The sequence below is a fragment of the Haematobia irritans genome, chromosome 5 (genome assembly GCF_050003625.1).
Source record: "Haematobia irritans isolate KBUSLIRL chromosome 5, ASM5000362v1, whole genome shotgun sequence".
Taxonomy (NCBI): Eukaryota; Metazoa; Arthropoda; class Insecta; order Diptera; family Muscidae; genus Haematobia; species Haematobia irritans.
This window is the reverse complement of record NC_134401.1, coordinates 6,699,862-6,722,884: the sequence shown is the minus strand read 5'-3', so window position 1 is coordinate 6,722,884 and position 23,023 is coordinate 6,699,862. Positions and strand designations below refer to the sequence as shown.

The following is a 23,023-nucleotide window of genomic DNA, read 5'->3' as shown; positions in this document are numbered from 1 at the left end:
AAAATTTTTAATAGAAATAAAATGTTGGCCAAATTTTCTATAAAAATAATATGTTGACCAAATTTTCTATAGAAATAAATATTGAGAAAATTTTGTATAGAAATAAAATTTTGACAAAATTTTGCGTAGAAATAAATTTTTTACAAAATTTTCTACAGAAATAAAATTTTGACAAAATTTTCTATAGAAATAAAATTTTGTCAACATTTTCATAGAAATCAAATTTTGTCAAAATTTTCTATAACAATCAAATTATAACCAACTTTTCTATAGAAATAAAATTTTGACAAAATTATCTATAGAAATAAAATGTTTACCAAATTTTCTATAAAAATATTCCTCTCCAACTATGAAATCCTTCATAAATTTTCTACAGAAATAAAATTCTGACAAAATTTTCTACAGAAATCAAATTCTGTCAAAATTTTCTATAGAAATAAAATTTTGACAAAATGTATATAGAAATTATATTTTGACAACATTTTATATAAAAATTATATTTTGACAAAATTTCCTAAAGAAATAAAATGTTGACAAAATTTTCTATAGAAATAAAATTTTGACAAAATTTTCTATAGAAATATAAAATTTTGACAAAATTTTTTACGGGAATAAAATTTTGATAGATTATTTTTGGCTCGAGTGGCAATCGTGATTATTCTGTGATTGGGGATCGGTTTATTTGGCGGCTATATATAATTTAGATCGATATGGGCCAATTTTGGCATGGTTGTTATCGGCCATATACTAGCGAAATGTACCAAATTTCGATCGGATCGGATGAATTTTGCTCCTTCAAGAGGCTCCGGAGATGAAATCTGGGGATCGGTTTATATGGGGGCTATATATAATTATGAACCGATATGGACCAATTTTTGCATATATATAATTATCAACCGATATGAACCAATTTTTGCATGGTTGTTGGAGACTATATACTAACACCACGTACTAAGTTTCAACCGGATCGGATGAATTTGGCTCCTCCAAAAGGCTCCGGAGGTCAGATCTGGGGATCGGTTTATATGGAGGCTATATATAATTATAGACCGATAGGGACCAATTTTCGCATGGTTGTTGGAGACTATCTACCAACACCATGTACCAAATTTTAGCCGGATCGGATGAAACTTGCTTCTCTTAGAGGCTCCGCAAGCCAAATATGGGGGTGCGTTTATTTATATGGGGGCCATACGTAAAAGTTAACCGATATGACCAATTTGCAATAACATCCGATCTACATCAATAACAACTACTTGTGCCAAGTTTCAAGTCGATAGCTTGTTTCGTGATTTCAACAGACGGACGGGCGGACATGCTTAGATCGACTCGGAATTTCACCACGACCCAGAATATATATACTTATATACTTTATGGGGTCTTAGAGCAATATTTCGATGTGATACAGACGGAATGACAAAGTTAATATACCCCCCATCCTGTGGTGGAGGGCATAAAAATAATGAAAATGTCTTAAATGACCATTAATACAGTACAAGGACTTCTAATAACGCGTTTACTATGCTATTTTTAGCTGCATATTTTTTGGCGGCAATAATTAAGCGTTTAAGTTTTATAAATTTGAAAAACTTGAATTGTTTGGTTTAGTTGCATACTTTCTGGCGGCCATAATTAACAGTCTAACCCTCTAATGCCCAAGCCCGCCTTTAGGCGGGCTACATTTTATAAGGAAGCTTTTAGTAAAACACACCTTAAGACAACAAAAATGGGCTAAATAAAAAGAAAACTTATTTGAAACTATTCAAGAGGCTTTGCAGCATATGCTGAATTTTACGGTATAATTTTTTCTTGCTTAGTTCTCTTGCTTTTGTGCCGTTAACATTGAAAATGTAATCAGCTGGCAAAAAATTGGGGCATTAGAGGGTTAAGTTTATGTTTCGCAGGTGAAAAAAAAACTCATATCCACTAAGAATGAAATGATCCAAACCCTCTTTTTTTTGTAAATTAAAATAATAATAAAAAATACTTCTTGAGAATTTAACTTTCATTATTTACTACGAACTTTACTCTAAAAAAAATTAAAAAGTTAACAATTTTCATCTCCATGTTATTAAAGCAAATATTCCTTAGATATTGGCTATCAGATTAGTTTGGTATATTGACTTTCTAAAAAACGATTCTCCGAAAAAGAGAAACCATTATAGGATTTCAATCTGCCAGCAATTTTTACCTTTCCGATGTGAATATATAGACCATTTAAAGATATTGGTGTGCAAATCCTAAAAGAAAACTTCAATCAATAATTTCTATGGCAAAAGATTTCCGGTTCCGCCACATTTATCGCCATCTTACATTATCTCCTTTATCTCTATCCTAACGCCTCGTAAAATATTTTCTAATCCCATATTAATACTTTAAATTCCCTCCTGTCATATAAAACTCCTAAAATTATTCAACAAGTTAAATAAATACAAAAAAACACTCAAATGGTCACTGGGGCTTTAGTTAAAAAAATATTGTTTCAAAAGTGTTTTTTTTTTATATGCTACTATTAAAACTGAAAAGAACAACAATTATGGAATTTGCTATAAAAATCTCTCTCTCTCTCCAATTTAGCTAGACTGTCTCAAGTATCATTAAATTAAGCTGGAAGCTTAATAACTTGCTAGACGAAAACAAAATTATAAATGTAGAGTTTATACGCATTATCTAGTATCCCCAAATGTATGCTAAAGAATGTTTTTTTGTTTTAATGAAATCACATTTTTGTAGTGGTCATCACTTAAAGTATACTAAATATGAAAATATTGTTGACAACGAAAGAAATCATTGAGAAAAAGGAAAAGTGAAATTTATAGATAAAATGAGAATGTTTTCGTTTATTAGGTCGGATAGAAAGCTATATTAATATAAGCGTTTTTATTTAGTGAATAATAATTTTTATTATTTTCCAAAGAAAATATTTAATTTTTTTTCAGAGACAAAAATTAGTTTCATCTTTATAGAAATTAATTTAGTTGGAAAAGCCTTTATTTGTATTTAAGGCGATAGTCATTTTTGTGCCTTAAATATTATTTTGAAAGCATAATTTTAGGATGATATTTAAGAAAATTTTTGATATTGAATAAATATAATACCAGATTATTAGAAAGTAAATGTATATGTTTGGTATAACTTATGTTAAATTTATCAATTGCCAAAACTTTCAAGCGAAATGAGCATACTTATAGGATGACTTTTTCAAAAGAATTAAAATTAATTTAAATTTCTAAATCGGGGGTTTTTTTTTTCTTCGAAACTTTAAAAGCATAGTTAAGTATGTTTTTACAAAAAAAAAATCCATAAATTTTTTGAAACATTTAAATGCTTAAAAAAAAACTTTGTAAATTTCTTTTTCGTCCGAATTTTTTAGCATATTTTTAGGATGAATGAAAATTCTTTTCTTAATATACTGAAAAATATTATTGCCAACTATAAAAAAAATCCCTTAACTTATCTCTTACATACCAATTTCCTACGAAAAATCAAATCCCTTGAAAAATATGTATGAATGAATAGCTTTTCATTCCATTACTTTCACATACCTGTATCCTAAAGCAATTCGGAGAATTTCACTTACTACAGCATTGTTACTATTTGTAGAGGCAAAGAAACCCCAGTAAAAGGGAAAAACAAATTCCAAATTTTTTCGCCAAAATGAAACAAATGCAAATAAATTTCTATGCCCTTTTTTTGGATTTGATTTTGGCTTGGTGTTTTCACACTCCACTCAATTTGTCAGGTTTACCTTTGGGCCAGACTAACAGTAAACACTCCATAACGAATATAAACAAGTGAACTTCTACGATTTTGTTTTTCAATTCATCATAATGGAAATTACATACATGCACTCAAATCAAAAACTATAACTCGAGGAAAAATAGAATCGTACTATGAAAGCCTAGATGTTCTACATACCTGTTTTCCAAATGTGGGTGATAACGAGGGTGGTGGTGGTGAGGCTGCATTCATTCTTGATGTGGGCGTATAAATAATACGCTGTGATTCCATATTCAGGCGATCGAAAGCCTTCTCCTCCAAATGGAATTCATCTTCGCTATTGGTTTCCTGTGGAATTACATCGGGATTTTTATCTTCCAAACTCGAATGACTGCCCATATTGCGTGACAGTGGCTCAGCACTGCCTTTATCTGCTTCTGTGGTAGTAGTATCGCCGCTAGGACCTCGGCGATTGTGTTTTGTGCGAAACTTCATGAAAATCACAATACAAATGGCCACCAAGACCAACGTTGCTATGACACCAACTAAAGCCCCCAGTAGGGGTGTTAGTTGAACCAATACAGCCGTTGACGATGCTATGGTTGTGGGAGATTTGATTACGTTTTACATCAATACCGGTGATGTTGATGATGATGATGATGATGATGAAAGTTGCATGGTTTGTTCGTATTGTAGGAATGTGAGCCAAAATGAAAAGAAGTGAAATTATACAATTCAGTGGATTGATAGACAAACGTTGAAATTAATTAAAAGGCAGAAACCATTGTTGTTTTTTTTTTGTTGTTCTTATTCTCATCCACCTCTACGGATATTTGTAGTTTATTCAATTTTCCTTATGCCAATATTTACATGGCATTGCAGGGTCATATTGTTTTTAGTTTCTATGGTATTTATGGAATGGTCTATAGAATTTAAAATTAAATCCAATGAATGGTTTACATAAACCAGTGATATTTGTACAATGTGACATACTTTTGGAATGATACGAATTTTTTTATAAATAAATTGGCGGACCTTTTTGTAGCCTCTGTAAAGAGTTGTTTGTTACAATGACCAAATTTTTGTGGCTTCAAAAAAATTCTATTAAATTAAGAATGTATCAACATTTCTTGGCTATAGGAAATTTTGTCACAATTTGTTGTCTATAGAAAATGTTGTCAGAATTTCTTGTCTATAGGAAATTTATCATCATTTCTTTTCTATAGGAAATGTTGTCAAAATTTCTTGTCTATAGGAAATTTTGTCAAAATTTTTTTTGTGTTTATTAAATTTTGTCAACATTTCTTGTCTATGAGAAATTTTTCCAAAACTTCTTGTAAATAGAAAATTTTGCCACAATTTCTTTCCTAAAGGAAATTTCTTCAACATTTTTGATCTATAGGAAATTTTGCAAAATTTCTGATCTATAGGAAATTTTCTCCATAGAAATTTTGGTCAAAATTGTTTCTTTATAGGATATTTTCCAAAATTGTTTCTATATAGGAAATTTTTACAAAATATATGGTCTGTAGGAAATTTCGTTAAAATTTCTTGTCTATAGGAAATTTTGTCAAAATTTGTTGTCTATAGGAAATTTTGTCAAAATTTGTTGTCTATAGGAAATTTGTCCAAAACTTCATGTCTATAGGATTTTTTTTTAATTTCTTGTCTATAGAAGTTTTTTTCAAAATTTTTTATCTATAGAAAATTATGTCAAAATTTCTTGTCTGTAGGAAATTTTGTCAAAATTTCTTGTCTGTAGGAAATTTTCTCAAAATTTCTTGTTTACAGAAAATTTCGTCAAAATTTCATTCCTATATAAAATTTTTTTAAAATTTCTTGTCTATAGGAAATTTGTCCAAAACTTCATGTCTATAGGATTTTGTTTTTTAATTTCCTGTCTACAGAAAATTTCGTAAAAATTTCATTCCTATAGAAAATTTTGTTAAATTTTTTTTTATAGAAATTTTTGTTAAATTTTTTTATAGAAAATTTTATTAAAATTTCTTGTCTATAGAAAATTTTGTCGACATTTTTTGTCTATAGGAGATTATGTCAACAATTTTTGACTTAATGAAATTTTGTCAACATTTCTTGTCTATAGAAAATTTTGTAAAAATTTCTTGTCCATATGAAATTTTGACAAATTAACTTGTCTACAGAAAATTTTCACAAAATTTAATTTCTTTAGGAAATTTTATCAAAATTTCTTGTTTATAGAAAATTTTGTCAATTTTTTATTATCTGTAGGTAATTTTGTTAAAATTTCTTGTCTGCAGAAAATTTAGTCAAAATTTCATTCCTATAGAAAACTTTGTTTATATCTCTTGTCTATAGAAAATTTTAACAAAATCTCTTTCCATAGAGTTTTTTTTTCAATCATTTCTCGTCTATAGAAATTTTTGTCGACATTTCTTCTCTATAGGATATTTTGTCAAATTTCTTGTCAAAAGGAAAACATTTTCAAAATTGTTTCTCTAAAGGAAATGTTGTCATAATTTCTTGTTTGTCAAAATTTCTTGTTTATAGGAAATTTTGTTAAAATTTCTTACTTATAAGAAATTTCGTCAAAATATCGCTTCTATAGGTAATTTTATCAAAATTTCTTGTCTATAGGAAATTTTCTCAAAATTTCTTGTCTACAGAAAACTTTGTTAAAATTTATTGTCTATAGAAAATTTTATCAAAATTCTTGTCTATAGAAAATTTTGCAAAAGCTCTTGTCTATAGAAAATTTTGTAACTATTTCTTGTCACAAAAAATTTTGTCAAAATTTCTTGGTTATAAAAAATTTTGTCAAAATTTCTTGTCTGTAGAAAATTTTATCAAAATTTCTTGCTTATAAAAAATTTTGTCAAAATTTCCTGTCTATAGAAAATTTTATCAAAAATACTTATCTATTGGAAATTTTTTCAAAATTTATTATCCATAGGAAATTTTGTCAAAAATTTTTGTCTTTATAAAATTTTGTCAACATTTCTTGTCTATAAGAAATTTTTAAAAATTTCTTGTTTATAGGAAATTTTGTCAAAATTTATTATAGACATTTTTTACGATTTCTTGTCTATGAAAAATTTTGTCAAAGTTTCTTGCTTATAATAAATTTCTTTTCTATAGAAAATTTTATCAAAATTTCTGGCCTATAGAAAATTTTGTCAAAATTTCTCGCTTATAAAAAATTTTGTCGAATTTTTTTTTCAAAAATTGTTGTCTTTATGAAATTTTATCAACAGTTCTTGTCTATAGAAAATTTTATAAAAATTTCTTGTCCATAAGAAATTTTGTTAAAATTTCTTGTCTATAGGAGATTTTGTCAACAATTTTTGTCTTTATGATATTTTGTCAACATTTCTTGTCTATAGAAAATTTTGTAAAAATTTGTTGTCCATAAAGAATTTTGTCACAATGTCTTGTCTATAGGAAATTTTGTCACAATATCTTTATGCAATTTTGTCAACATTTTTTGTCTATAAATTTTGTCAAAATTTTTTGTTTATAGAAATTTTTGTCAAATTTTTATTGTCTATAGGTACTTTTGTCAAAATTTCTCGTCTATAAGAAATGTTCTTAAAATTTCTTGTCTACAGAAAATTTCTTCAAAATTTCATTCTCGTAGAAAATTTTATCAAAATTTCTTGCTTATAAATAATTTTGTCAAAATTTCTTGTCTACAGAAAATTTCTTCAAAATTTCATTCTCGTAGAAAATTTTATCAAAATTTCTTGCTTATAAAAAATTTTGTCAAAATTTCTTGTCTATAAAAAATTTTGTCAAAATTTCTTGCTTATAAATAATTTTGTCAAAATTTTTTGTCTATAAAAAAATTTATCAAAATTTCTTATCTATAGGAAATTTTGTCAAAATTTCTTGTCTAACGAAAAATTTATCAAAATTTCTCATATATAGAAAATTTTTTTAAAATTTATTGTCCATAAGAAATTTTGTTAACATTTTTTGTCTATATGAAATTTTGTCACGATTTCTTTTCTATGGAAAATTTTGTCAAAATTTGTTGCTTATAAACAATTTTGTCAAAATTTCTTGCTAATAAAAAATTTTGTCAAAATTTCTTGTCTATAGGAAATTTTGTAAAAATTTCTTGTCTATAGGAAATTTTGTTAAAATTTTATGGCGCTAGAAAATTTTTACAAAATTTCCTCTCTATAAAAATTTTTATTAAAATCATTATGCTAAAATGTTATTTTGTATACATTTAATATTAATTTTTTATAATTTATTAATTTTTTTATTTTATTTTATTTTTTGGTTTCCAATAATCTTTTCTACATATTATAATGACTTACCTGTTCTCAATAATGGTGCCGATAGAGTTCTACCTCTTAAGCGAAATGCAACTTTGCTTGGTCCCTGAGCATTAACAGCAGTAATACGTAGTACAAATACCGAATCACTAGGTAAACGTTTCACAGTAAATTCAGGATTTCGAAAAGAGGTATTATACAAAATTTGGCGATTTAATTCATCATAAACTTGGACATGGAAATGTTGCGGTATACCACCATCATAACCGGGAATGCATTGAATTTGCATGGAATTGGCGGTGAAATTGTAAGCTGAGCAATTTTTCACAGGTTCGGGAAGATCTTAAATGAAATAAAGGTAAGTATAAAATGTTAATTAATTAAGTAATATACTTAAGAAAATTATTATGTATATAATGTATAAGTATATAATAAAGTGTTTTGATTTTGAATTGTGAGAAAATTTCTAATCCGACTTAATCAAAATTCTATATACAACACCATGTTATTATGTGAATATAACCTAATACCAATTATACAATTACCTTGAGGTGTTAGTATATATGTATATGGAAAATTGTTCAATGTTAAAGTGTTATGAATTAATCACATTCACACACATTCAATTAAATTCACCAGGAGAAAGCTGCACTATAATAAACCAATGGGTAGGTAACCATAATCCCTCTGGTGTAGATAATTAAAAGAAAATTGCTCACAAGTACTTTTACTAAATTTAATACCACGAACTTTCTATATATCACCATGTGTGTGGTATTAGTGTGAGAAAGGAAAATAAACACGTAAACACACTTGTTATTTACTCATACAGAGAGCCACTAATGTTATTACAACCCCATATGCTCTCACTATCTCCCTCACTCCCAGTCCATATTCCTTTCTTTGTACTACTATACGTTAAATTTTTGCATAAAACCCCAGCGTTTTTGCATGTTCAGTGTTGGTACACACTTTGGTGTATGAATGTCAGTGTGTATGTGCAATTCAATTTCTGAATATAACACTTTATACTTTTGTATGCAAAAGAATATTAAGCATACACACTTATGTGTACACAGCCATATGTTCATTATACTGATTGAGAGCGCTAGGCATATTGTAGTGGAGTGGGAGATAGAGGGAGATTGCTAGAGGCCGATGCCAAGTACTTCTATCATGTTTACAAACATACACACACAAGTGAATTTTATTGCATTTGCATTTAAACGGACTTTACGAATGTATGTATGTGCTAGCATGAATAGGTGGATATAGGATATAGTAGAATGGGTCTATAAGAGACGTGATCACATTGCAAATATAGTAAAGCGGCTATTAAAGAAGTTTTCATATATATGTCAAATAAGTAATTCTATTTCAAATTGATTTTAATGAATTTATACACAGAAAAAAATTTCCGTAGTTAAACTAACTCTAAATTTAACTTATTTTTATTGGAAAAAATTTATTTGCTAGTAGTTAAATTTTAATTTTTTATGGAAATTTTCCTCAGCTTAATGAAATCTTACTTTTTTTTAAGTATGTCTCAAAAATTTTATGAACTAAACGTGGGTATAAAGTTCAATGACAGTACACATAAGTTCAATATGAACTAAAGCAAAAGAAGATTTTTGTACGATTCCCAAAAATAGTAAGAATGAACTATTGTATGATTAAAATGGTCATGATTTGGCGCCAATGATTTTCTTCTTTACTTTTAGTTCATGTTTTCTTCTAAGAGAGGATGTAATTTCGTGAACTGCGGTTAAAAAGTACAACAGGGCATTAAAATTTCCCGGTTTTAACAACGCTTTGTGGAAATCTCAAAATGTGGAGCAAAATTTAGTTAAATTTTCGTGCGAGGTAGTTCATTCTTCCTATAAAACAGTTTACTTTTTTCTCGGTGTATATTATTTTATGAATTACCACCAGATGTAATGAGAAAGCCAAGGACTATCAGGTAGCCTGATCGTATATTATGAGCTGAAATTTCAGACCCGGTTTTGTTGGTCTAAAAATGTTTCCCCGAGCAGTGGTGCCATTATTTTTCTGGCTCTTGTCCCCAAATTATGATGTTTTCATCCCCAAAAATCCCCAATTTAAATTAAAATTCCTCACAAAAAAAAACCCAAAACATGTTTAATTTTTTTTGTTTTGAAAAAAAAAAAAAAATAATAAAGCAAGACTCTGCTGTAGAAAATCAGTAATAATTTAAAAATTAAAATTTTGTTAAATCCAGCAAGATGGCATAAGATCAAGATTTCGAACCACAACACCAAGAGACTGGTGATCGTCTTCCAAATGCTGGAGATATGAAAATGGGAGTTAGCAGTTCCTTGTATTTATAAACAAAAATTTACTTCTAAATATTCAAGTAGTTTAGAAATTTTTCTACATAGAAAAAAAAATTTACAAAATTGTCTATATAGAAATAAAATTTTGAGAAAATTTTCTATAGAAGTAAAATTTGAACAAAATTTTCTATAGACTTTATACAACTGTATAGCTGGCCTTAGCAGCCAATGCTACTTTTCCCTTTTTTTATCATACATTTACTGTATGATTAAAATAAACAATAAATAAATAAATAAATAATTTTCTATAGAAATAAAATTTGAACAAAATGTTCGATAGAAGTAAAATTTTTACAAAAATTTCTATAGAAATAAGTTTTTTTTTTTTTAAAGATTAAACCGAATTCTCTCTTCCAAATGCTGGAGATATGAAAATGGGAGTTCGCAATTCCTTGTATTTATAAAAAAAATTACTTCTGAATATTCATGTAGTTTAGAAAATGTTCTATATAGAAAAAAAATTACAAAATTTTCTAATAGAAATAAAATTTTCTATAGAAGTGAAATTTGAACAAAATTTTCTATAGAAATAAAATTTGAACAAAATGTTCGATAGAAGTAAAAAAATCTCCAAATTTTTGGAAATTCCCGACCAAATCCCCAAGTCCCCAACTCAGAAATTTCGTATCCATTGAAAAAAAAAAACCAATTTGGGGGAAAATCCCCAATACACCCAACACTGTCCCCAAGAAAATAAATTATTTGGTTTTGGTTTATATAGCATATATTGCAATAAACAAATACAAAATTAGTTTCGTCATATATACATCGTGGTTGCCATGTAAAGCAACGAACAAAAAAAATACTCTGTAGAAAAGTGGCTTTGGTAGTTTGGTCCATTTCCGTCTTTATATGAGCGACCTTTTGAATGAACTGCCACTGGCCTACATGTGTCAGCTACCAGACGAGCAATCGCATCAATTTGAAATTTGTTGTAATACATATCACCAACTCTGTGCCATTTATGGTATTTGAATTTACATTTAGTTCATTTTGCTATAGATAAGCATTAACATGCAATATGGAATGTGAGTTTCCTCCCACTTTTTAGGGTCAACAATATGCTTTCAGCCATAAGTTAGTAATACTATAATAGCGACCATAGTTAACAGCGAGAATCTGAGAGGGTGCTACTGTTACTTATGACCATAAATGGATTGAATTACAAATTCTGTAGGAAAGGATGGAGGAGCATATGTAAATCTCAAGGTTTGGAGTTAGTGAATAAATGGAAAAAATAGAAGAACATGAAATGGAGGACTTGGAGGACACAACGGCTATGTTAGAAGGTATTTCTCTTGAAGAAATTCATACTTGTGGTAATTCACAATTGCAAAGAATATACAGCTATAGAAATGTATAAAAGAGTCATCACAATAAAGATAATATGGATAAATATGTAGTAATTAATTTAGGTGCTTAACCAAAAATATTACCACTAATACAATACTAAAAATATTGTTTTTTTTTACAAACTATAATTGATAGTATTTGATTTCTGGACTATATTTCCATATATGGTTTATTTTGTAGCCTATAATAATAGGTTTGTGAAAACATCTAATTATCTACTGTATTGCGTAGCTAAATTATGAAAATTAATCAAGTCAACAATCTTATTTGTTGTTAACTTATAATTACTAAAACCAAACTTGGTAATTATTGAGCTAACAAAAAAAAAAGAAGAAAAAAACACACACGTGTTAAACTAATACATAGCACTTATACGCAATATGTAAGTAATAATTATTGTATGACATATAACCGTTAGTAAACACAACTACATGGCGCTCTGATCTTTCCTAAATTGCTCCTATACTCCTTAAAGTATGCCATGAAAAGCAGTTTATAGCTTGGTATTAAACCAACTTAGAAAATATTATTTATCATACGCCCAAAGGGCCATATAATTAATACAACTCATACGCACTATGATACCGACTTGGAAACGGTTCAAAAATGTCGCTTTCTCAAACAAAAACAAACTATTATATACACAAAAAAAACACAATGAAAACAATCAATATTGTCAATTTAAGCCAATAACCTTTAGAAGTGTGTGTGTTTGTACATATCCACGTCATGTGGCCTCTTTAAATATTCTGTTTTTAATAGACCAATATTATAAACTGTCCAGGATGTAACATCCTCCCATCCAATCAAAGTTTTAAATGTATACACCAGCCTAACTACATATCTTTTTTTATATCTACATCACAAAAAAAAAAGAAGAAACTTACCTGCCGGCTGAACGTGATACCAACATGGCTGTGATTGACCCATAGCACTACTGGCCACACATGAAATTGCTCCAAAACTTTCATAGGATTCAATATGATAACTGTAGACATTATTTAGTGGTGCCGGTGAAGCAGTGGTCGTTGTGGTAGCAGCCATGGCAATCCGATGATGTTGCTGTTTATGCAAGGCGGCCAAACGTTTTCGTTCGGCCAACTGCTGATACTGATTGCTATGTGCGGCCTCATGTAGGGGTTGGCTACGCATTTGCTGTTGATGATGCTGTGGCTGATATTGAGTGGGCGGTTTGTTGCCAATGCCACCACTACCAACGCCTACTGCCGGGCTCAATCCTCCTCCGCCTAGGGCTGTATGTTGTTTTCCATCCAGGTGATTTTTATAAATCATATTGGAATAAACCATTTGTGTGTAAGGTAAATCGTCGCTATTAGTGCGACCATAAACTCCATTAATGGTTTCATCTGTTTCGATATCATCATGATGTTGATCGTCACCATTGTCATCGTCATCATCAAAATTCTGACCATGCATTATGCCATCATGGTAGTGCTGTTGCTGATGATGGCGATGTAGAGGTTGACCGTCTTTTCCAAACTCCATGACACCATCGCCATCATCATCATCTTCGAATTGTATATTGGGCCATGTGGCCATATGAGGTGGAACTGACTGTTGATGGCCAATGGTACGCATGGCCATGCGTCCATGTCTTCCATGTGTTAGTTTGCCCTCGTGCTGTTGGCTATGTAGGTGTTTCCTTTTGCTGCGTTGATAATATCCGGCGGAAGCGTGACTTGCATCCGCATGTAATAACATTTGCTGTTGTGCATGATGACCAGTCGCTCCGCTGACCATTTGAGAATTGTGCACGTTGGCTGTTAGGCCCATAGCCATACCGCCGCTGCCACCACCACCACCTACCGTTGAGGGCAACTCGATGAGACTCTCCAGTGAATTGTTGAAGTGCCATTTGTAATTTAGATTATCAAGTGGATTCGCATCCACTTGACATGTTATATTAATGGTTTGTTTAAGGGCAGCTCGTATGATTGTTGATTCGGATTTGCACACAGGTGGATCTGGTTAGACAAGACAAGAATTTGAACAGAACAATTTAAGTAATTGGAATATGCATTATGTAGACAAATAGGGTTATGATAATTATAACTTTATATTTAAAAGAGCTAAGATGGTAAAAGACTACTTGACCCATAATATAAATGAAATAGCCGATAATAAATCATCTTAAGGGGTCTATTTTTCGAAAACCTTAATCAATGATGTAAAATGGAAAAACTTCCAAAGTTAATTTGCTTAAAATAAAAAATTACACCCTTTAATTATTAATTAAAAAAGTCGTTTGGAAAGAAAACAAATCGATCATTTGTGTATAAAATTATGCCCGAGAAGTATAGCATACTTTTTGGGAGAGGCGCCAAAGGTAATTTTTTTAGCATACATTTGGGAGCACCGGAAAAGCGATTCATTAAAAGATCAATATTTATTTAAATTGCTTGGAAGCCACCGTGGTGCAATGGTTAACATGACCGCCTTGCATAAACTGGGTTCGAACCCAGTTCCGACCAAACACCAAGAAGTTTTTCAGCGGTGGATTATCCCATCACAGTAATGTGGGTGACATTTCTAAGTGTTTCAAAGCTTCTCTAATTGGTTTCACAAAGTGGAACACTGTTCGGACTCGACTAAAAAAGGAGGTCCCTTGTCATTGAGCTTAACATAGAATCGGGCAGCACTCAGTGATAAGAGAGAAGTTCACCACTGTGGTATCACAATGGACTGAATAGTCAAAGTAAGCCTATACCTAACCTAACCTATTCAAATTGCTTATTGATCGGCTGATACCATAGATTTTGGGATCAAAATTTTTGGTACGTCCATTTTTACTTACACAGAAAAAACTGTTCACCAAAATATTTACAATTAAAATTTTAAGTGAATTTTCAAAAATATTAAAATTTCAACAAATTTTTTAATTAAAACATAAGTTAATAGTATCAATTAATTTTTTAATTGACTTCGATGATTGATACTATCATTTCTGTGATTGAAGACATTTCAATTAAAACTTAATTGGATCAAATATTTTCTTGATTGAATCCAAAAATTATTTTTTCTTTGTGTTCAGATTCACCATTATGTTTTGGCTTAAATGAAGGACTTCAAGTTTAGTTATTATTATTTTTGTTAAAAAAAAAAAACTTTAAAATACTTTCCCAGCCTGTATTTGCATAAGATTTCTAGAGTTTTTTTCTTAAGATTTATTTTCCAAACTTTACTTTTATTTCCTACATTATTCAACACCTCCTTAAAGTATGCTTCAACTTTTCATATAAATATTTGCCATGACACTTAAACTCATCTTAACACAACATCCTTTTCATATTGTAGTCTCCTCTATATCTATACGCATATATCCGGTTTGAAACTACTTTATGCCATTGTTTTAAACATTGTTGTATAGAGAAATAATAGGAACAGCGGGAAAGAAAAGAAAGGAAAACTTTGAAGTAGCAGAAGGAGAGGATTTTCATAGAATTTATTCACATGCAAAACATTATATAGACTTATGTATGCATTTGCAAGAGATTTTTCTTTTTCAAAACCTAAAGGCTAAACAAACAGTTGTGGGCGAAAAACATATGAATGTGATATGGAATTGAAGATAATAAAACTTAGAATTTCATCTTGAATAGTTTGTTGAAATTCTAAGATTTTCTAGAGAAAATACAAACAAATGTTTGTGCAATTGCAAAATAAAAGAATTTGTTTCGTGATTTTTTTATTTATGTACAAAAGAAATATTGTGAATACAAAATATTAACTTGATATAGCAAAGTATTTCAAGCAATATTTTGATTTGCATAAATCTCTCTTACCCAAATAATTAATATAACTCATACGCCTTAAATAAAATCAACATTTCAGTATTCTTATTGATCATACGCACCAATAGCCTATTAATTAATATTGCTCATACTGTTCATTGGTAAAACACAATAAAACTGTTTTTGTAACAATATTTTGATAAACATGTTAACAAATATCGTCCACGTTTCACTTAAAAAAATATCTCAAAATATTTTTTTATTATAACCTGACAAAACATACAACATTTAACGAATATTCTACACTTTATGATGACAGCTCTGTCTACATATGACGGGTGTTAATGCTAAAAAGGTCTTTTTAAAAATTCTTTCATATCCCAGGCCATCTTTATTATTTTTTTACTTACATTTAACATCCAAATAGACTTCATTGCTGGAAACACTTCCTTGTATGTTTGTGGCCCGACAAAAATATTGTCCATGTGATGATTTCGAAATGGCCTGAAGGACAAGAGTTTGATTCGATATGATAATGCCACGTGATGAATGTAGTTGTTTATCCTGCAAATATAAAAATCAAGAAAATAGAAGAATATTTAGTGATAAGCAGAAGACATGGGTAAAAGTTTTAAAGATAATTTTTTGCAGCTAAGCAATTGTTTAGGTTCTCACCTACACCACATTTTCGTAGGAAAGAAATAATATGTAGGCACATAGTGATCAGGGTATAAAAACTTTGATCTGCCAAAAAACATATGCCTACCACAAATATTGATCTCAGACCCCATAAAATATATACCAGTTGGCTCAGAATCACCTCCTGAGTCGATCTACACTGAAAGAAGAATTTTCGTTTTCTGAGGAACGAAATTTCAGACAAGCAAAATTTTCTTTTGACGCCAAAAAATTTTCTTTAAAAAAAAAATGTTTAGATAACATCTTTGAACTATGTATCATAGATTCAGGTTTATCTGCTCTAAAAATACTTTATAAGGAAGGGAAAAAAGAGGAAGCACGCTCAAAATAAACCCAGCCAACTGCACTCAAATCGATGATTTGACGGTGGCAAAGGAAAAGAGATATGTTTGTGCGAATTTATTTCGGCATAAGCAGGCTATCGTGTAAACCTTTTTTTCGGAAGGTTCAAGTGTGGTTCACTTTTGGGTTTAGTGAACTGCCTGAATTTATTCTGATAATTGGTTGATAGTTTTGCTGCAAGTATAGGATGCTGATGAGGAATGTGGTAATTCCGAAACGTGCGTCCATCCAACCATCTTGCAGTCTTATAGGGCTTTGCCCAAATAAATTTGACAAACATTCTTTTCCTCTGTTGCTTAAGCTAGACTTGTAGTTTAGTCAATGCATGGTTTTAAGCTGAAATCAAAAACAACAAGAGGAATTTCTTTTGTCTAAATTTGCATTCCGGATGAAAGTATTTTTTCTTGGGGTGTAGCCGTTGGTGTCCGTCCATGTCTTGGATTTTCGTAGGATTTTTTAACCGATTTTGATGAAATTTGGTACGGTCTGTCCGTCCATGTATTTGATGTTCGCTGGATTTTTTAACCCATTTTGACAGCCCCCAGAATCACCTCCTGTGTCGATCTAGCCCTCCGTCCGTACGTATTGTTGTATTTTGTGTTGGCAGGATTTTTTAACCGATTTTGATGAAATTTTGTATACAGCGCTCAGAATCACCTTCTTGGTGTCCGTCCGATTTAGCCCTTGGTGTCCCTCCATCCATGTATTTGGTTTTATTAACCGATTTTAATGAAATTTGGTACACATCGTTTTTTTTTTTTTTTTTGCACAAAGACGAATGCTATTGAATTTAGAACAAAATCGGATCAAATTTAGATGTAGCTCCCGTATCGTCCGATTTCGATAAATGGAGTCACATTACGCTTTTTTTTACCAACCGATCTTCGTCAAAGTTGGCACAAAGTAATCGTATTCAACACTCTTTAAGTGTGCAAAATTTCATTGAAATCGGTTCAGATTTAGATATAGTTTCCATATATAGGTACCGCCCGATTTTGCAAAATTTGTCCATAATAACCTTATTTATAAACTGATCCTATTTGAAGTTGGTCAAATGTAATCTTTTATTATAGTAATCATATGTGCAAAACATCATCTAAATCGGTTCCGATTGAGATATAGCTCCCTTATATAGGTACACGCAGAGAAGGAATATGATCGCCTCAAACATGTTTCAAGAGCAAAATGTTATTTTTGCATGGTGACCATGTAACATGTTTGTCAGTAAAATGTTATTTTCTCTTCAAATATAACCTGCTTGCCGAAATCAGATACATGCTTTCCGAGAAAATAACATGGTTGCGAAAACCATGTTACATGGTCACCACCCAAAAATAACATTTTGCTGTTAAAACATGTTTAAGGTGATCATATTCCTTCTCTGAGTGTACCGCCCGATTTTGAAAAATTTGGCCATAATAACCTTATTTATTAACCGACCTTACTCGAACTTAGTGCCAGGTAACCTTCTTTGGTATCAACCTAACTTGCAAAAAATCATCGAAATCGGTTCCGATTTAGATATAGTTTCCATATATATGTATCGTCCGATTTTGCAAAATTGGTTCGTGATAGTCTTATTTATTAACCGACCTTACCCAAAAGTTGGCTACATATTATCTTCTATTGTAGTAACAATATGTGCAAAAAATCATCCAAATCGATTTGGGTTTAGATATAGCTTCCATATATAAAGGGTGATTCTTTTGAGGTTAGGATTTTCATGCATTAGTATTTGACAGATCACGTGGGATTTCAGACATGGTGTCAAAGAGAAAGATGCTCAGTATGCTTTGACATTTCATCATGAATAGACTTACTAACGAGCCACAACGTCGAATTTTCAGTGAATGGGCCCTAGAAAAGTTGGCAGAAAATCCGCTTTTTTATCGACAAATTTTGTTCAGCGATGAGGCTCATTTCTGGTTGAATGGCTACGTAAATAAGCAAAATTGCCGCATTTGGAGTGAAGAGCAACCAGAAGCCGTTCAAGAACTGCCCATGCATCCCGAAAAATGCACTGTTTGGTGTGGTTTGTACGCTGGTGGAATCATTGGACCGTATTTTTTCAAAGATGCTGTTGGACGCAACGTTACGGTGATTGGCGATCGCTATCGTTCGATGCTAACAAACTTTTTGTTGCCAAAAATGGAAGAACTGAACTTGGTTGACATGTGGTTTCAACAAGATGGCGCTACATGCCACACAGCTCGCGATTCTATGGCCATTTTGAGGGAAAACTTCGGAGAACAATTCATCTCAAGAAATGGACCGGTAAGTTGGCCACCAAGATCATGCGATTTGACGCCTTTAGACTATTTTTTGTGGGGCTACGTCAAGTCTAAAGTCTACAGAAATAAGCCAGCAACTATTCCAGCTTTGGAAGACAACATTTCCGAAGAAATTCGGGCTATTCCGGCCGAAATGCTCGAAAAAGTTGCCCAAAATTGGACTTTCCGAATGGACCACCTAAGACGCAGCCGCGGTCAACATTTAAATGAAATTATCTTCAAAAAGTAAATGTCATGGACCAATCTAACGTTTCAAATAAAGAACCGATGAGATTTTGCAAATTGTATGCGTTTTTTTTAAAAAAAAAGTTATCAAGCTCTTAACAAATCACCCTTTACATATGTATGGGCCGATTTTCCAAAAACTTGGCCATAATAGCCTTTTGTTAACCGATCGTACTCAAATTTTGTGAAAATTAGTCTTCTGTGGTATAAATCGTACCTGTTAAATATCATCCAAATCGGTTCAGATTTAGATATAGCTCTAATAGATATGTATCGTCCGATTTTCCCAAATTCGGCCATAATATCCTTATGTATTGACCGACCTTATCTAATTTTCACAAATTTAGCTACATTTCCCACACTAATTGGGCGATTTAATATTAAATAATTCAAAGAAAGCATTCTTGTATTCTTTCTATGTCAGAATATGGATGTTCTTTAATTTCTTGTTCATTTGCTGTCACCAAAAAATGCTTTGGAATTTCAAATTTTTAAGATTTTCGCCATTTTTTTATTCTTCTTAAACGATAGTATTTTTTAAGAGAATTAAAAAAGTTTCTTCAAATTTATTGTTTTTTTGTGATCATATATCAATAAACTTTGAGTAAATCCTATTTTCTAACCTAATAAATATTTTTTAAATTCATTGCAAACTTTCGGGGGATCATATTTTTTTAACATAATTATGGGTTAAGTGATTTTCACAGGAATCCTTTAGTGTTTCTTTTATAAAGGGAGTCATCGTGGTGCAGTGACTAGCATGCCCGCCTTGCATACAACGGGTCATGGGTTAAATCCCTGTTTCGACCAAACACCAAAAAGTTTTTCAGCGGTGAATTATCCCTTATCAGTAACGCTGGTAATATCCCTTTTCAGTAATGCTGGTGATATTTCTGAGTGCCTCTAAGCTTCTCTAAGTGGTTTCACTGCAATGTGAAACGCCGTTCGGACTTTGCTTTGGAGGTCCCTTATCATTGGCACTTAGTGATAAGAGAGAAGTTCACCACTGTGGTATCACAATGGTCTAAGTGAGCCTGAAATATTGGGTTGTCACTATACTTACGTATAACCTAACTTTCCTTCATAAACTAAACTAGACCCTCTATGGACTCTCACTACCAAACCTCCATTGAGTATAAAGTAGCAGCCCGATTAAGTTTCAGGCTCACTTAGACTATTCAATCGATTGTGTATCATGACAAAATTTAAAAGATCAGTATTTTGCAATTTTTACTTCAAAATTTAAATAAAAACAAAATTTATTTTAAATTGCTTTCTTCAACCACCTCTCATTAAACCAATAAAATATTAATTATGTAAAGCCTATATTATGGCAAAATAAATTAACTTATAAAAATGCATTGCCTATTTTAGGGCTGATATTTACTTTTAACATAAAAATTATTTATTCTTTTGTTTAAGAAAATACCTAGCTTTCTAGTTTATAGGCGAGCTCCAACTCTTTTTCCCTTCATTATTTTGTAAAAATATATAATGTCAGCATTTTCTATTTCGTTAAAAAAAACGTTATTCTACAATTTAAGCTCTTTTGTTTTATTGTTATGACATTGTGTATGTCTCTACATTTAGTAGAATTGTCTTTATTTTTCTTTACTTATGTTTTTCAAGTTAGGATTTCTCTTTTCCCTCCTGCTCCTGGTATATTGTCATGTGGCGTAACATAAGAATTGTAAGCCACTTTAACAAGTGATGATACTGGCAATAGAAAAATGCGACAAAAATACATCACCACAATTGTAACAATGGAGGCCATATCAGGGCACGCCAACGAATTTAGCAAAAATTATAGGATTTCATAAAAAATTAGGTAAAAACTAAGGCCCATATGCAATAGCAATTTATTGACAGTTTATCGAATAAATTTACTTGGTAAAAGTAGGCTTGAAGTTTTCTTTAATTTTTTTTTGTATATGGAGGTAAAAAGATAAACTGAAATAAAATTTAAGAAAAATTAAAAAAAATAAATTTTTACCTTTCAATTCAAACTTTAACCCACGGTTTCCAAAACTCTAATCAAACCCTATTTAATTTAGAATTTGTGCCATCTTTTATTTGTATTTGTTAGCTAATTGGCTTCTTATATTGTCTCTTTAGCCACATATTATTATAAAGAAAATCTATATCATAAAAGAGAAATTGTTCAAATTTAATTGCCCCTTAGATTCTGAGGCATAGTTTAGTCCAAGGAAAGTAACACATATAGGCAACAAAATGGCACAAATTGGCAAGGTGTGTTGGAAGTAGTTGTACTCAGATAATGTCCAATTTTTTGTTGGGACTAGAAGGACTTTTAACGCTATTTGGATTCTATTAGCTCTGAGGCACTTGTTTTTTAGTTGCCAACTAATTTATTTTACCCTATTTCCTTCTATTGGGCCTTAGATTTCCCAGAGCTGTTATTCCAATTACACACAACATTGAACTAAACCCTTTTTTTCCAGTCGGTGAAGTTCGCTTGTTTAGTTGGTTTTGTTTGTTTTTCTACATTGCAGTTTTTTTTTGTGCTTTGTCTCTCTCTCTCTCTTTCAAGTATCAACACAGAAATTGTTATTGTTATTTTCTAAACAATCATCCTTGATTCTTTTCTCACACAAAATGGCTTTAATGGTGAGGGATAGTAGTGTCATGGTTGGATATAAAAGCATCATTGCATATTTAGTGTCCTCCAAATGGCAGGCCAAAGAAAAAGTAAAGTGGAATTAAAAAAAAAAAATAAACAGAAAGAAAAAAGCTGTAAAATTGAAAAAAATATCCAGCGCAAGTAGAACAAAAAAAAAAAAACAAGCAGTAAAACCCTTTTTGCCATAGTTACTGAAAACATCATCCACCAGACATAAATGCTTCTTTTTTGCGAGTCTTTTGAAAATACGTTACGAGATACTATGGTGAAATTGTTTAGAAGTGTTTATGGTGTATTTATGTCAATGTATGTGCGTATATCAATCACACAAACACACACACATATACGCATTCATAAAATACTCCGAGTATTTTGCAACACAAAGTCATGGTAGAGTAGAAACCAGATTCCCATGACTTCAAACTAAACGAAAACCCGCATCCGTTTCCGGCTGCTCAGTAATACTACTCAGTATCTCATACATCATGGCCTCACATTATACATGCATAGATTGAACATTTTAGACACATTTAGATCCAAAGAACTCTTGTTGGGATTCTGCTACCATAACATTTTGCATGTTGAAATCATTTATTTCTGCACAGCAAGTGTAGTGATCCGCTTTAAGCCTACTACTACTACTACAGCGGAGTACTATGACTGTTCTATTTAGAGCTCCTGCTATTCTAAATGTCATTCGCATGTTGCATGAAGCAAATGCCATGAACAACATTGACAATAAATTGTCTAGAAATAATCGCTGCATGAGCAAAACAATTGAAGCAAGAAAACACCAAACAGGCCACAAACTCTGTGGAACTACAAAAAAAAAAACACACACACACATACACAGCTAAAAAAAATACACGAGATTTTTTCCCCCGTTTTCTGCTCTTCCACATGCTAATCAGTGGGTGTATCACTGGAATATACCATGATTTCCAAGGTTCCTACAATGATTTCTAATATGCTGATGTCTGATGATGGTTGCCTCTATGGTTGGTTAAGCTGAGCAGGATTATACTGGGTAATATGGTTAAAAAATAATAGCTACATTCTAGCAAATTGCTGATAGCTTTTGATGAAGCCTATGTATGTGTTCGTGCATAAGCTTATATGCCAATGAAAGTCTATGGTTTTTCATGCTTCATGGATTTTAAATTGTTAATAATATTAAATAGTAACTTAACTTTAAGCCTAACTACATTCATATAATGTTTATATATTTCTCTGTAAAAGAGAATGAACATTCACATGAATCCCTAAAAGTAGACTACATTTTATGAGAAAAAATCTTTTGAAATTTGATTCGCGATTTCGAAATTAAGTCATTATTGTTTATTAAAGTTTTTATTATAAAAACCACAATGAAAAATTATTTTGT

At 30.9% G+C, this 23,023-nt stretch overlaps 1 protein-coding gene across 1 annotated transcript in view; it reads right to left on the bottom strand.

Moving 5' to 3' along the window:
• Positions 1-23,023, bottom strand: part of side-V (sidestep V) — a 302,304-nt gene that overhangs the window by 16,683 nt on the left and 262,598 nt on the right. The window contains exons 10-13 of the mRNA XM_075312598.1: positions 15,852-16,005; positions 12,577-13,674; positions 8,025-8,324; positions 3,919-4,316 (exon numbers count right to left, since the gene is read on the bottom strand). Of these exons, the coding sequence (XP_075168713.1) occupies positions 3,919-4,316; positions 8,025-8,324; positions 12,577-13,674; positions 15,852-16,005 (1,950 nt within the window). The remainder of the gene's footprint in view (positions 1-3,918; positions 4,317-8,024; positions 8,325-12,576; positions 13,675-15,851; positions 16,006-23,023) is intronic.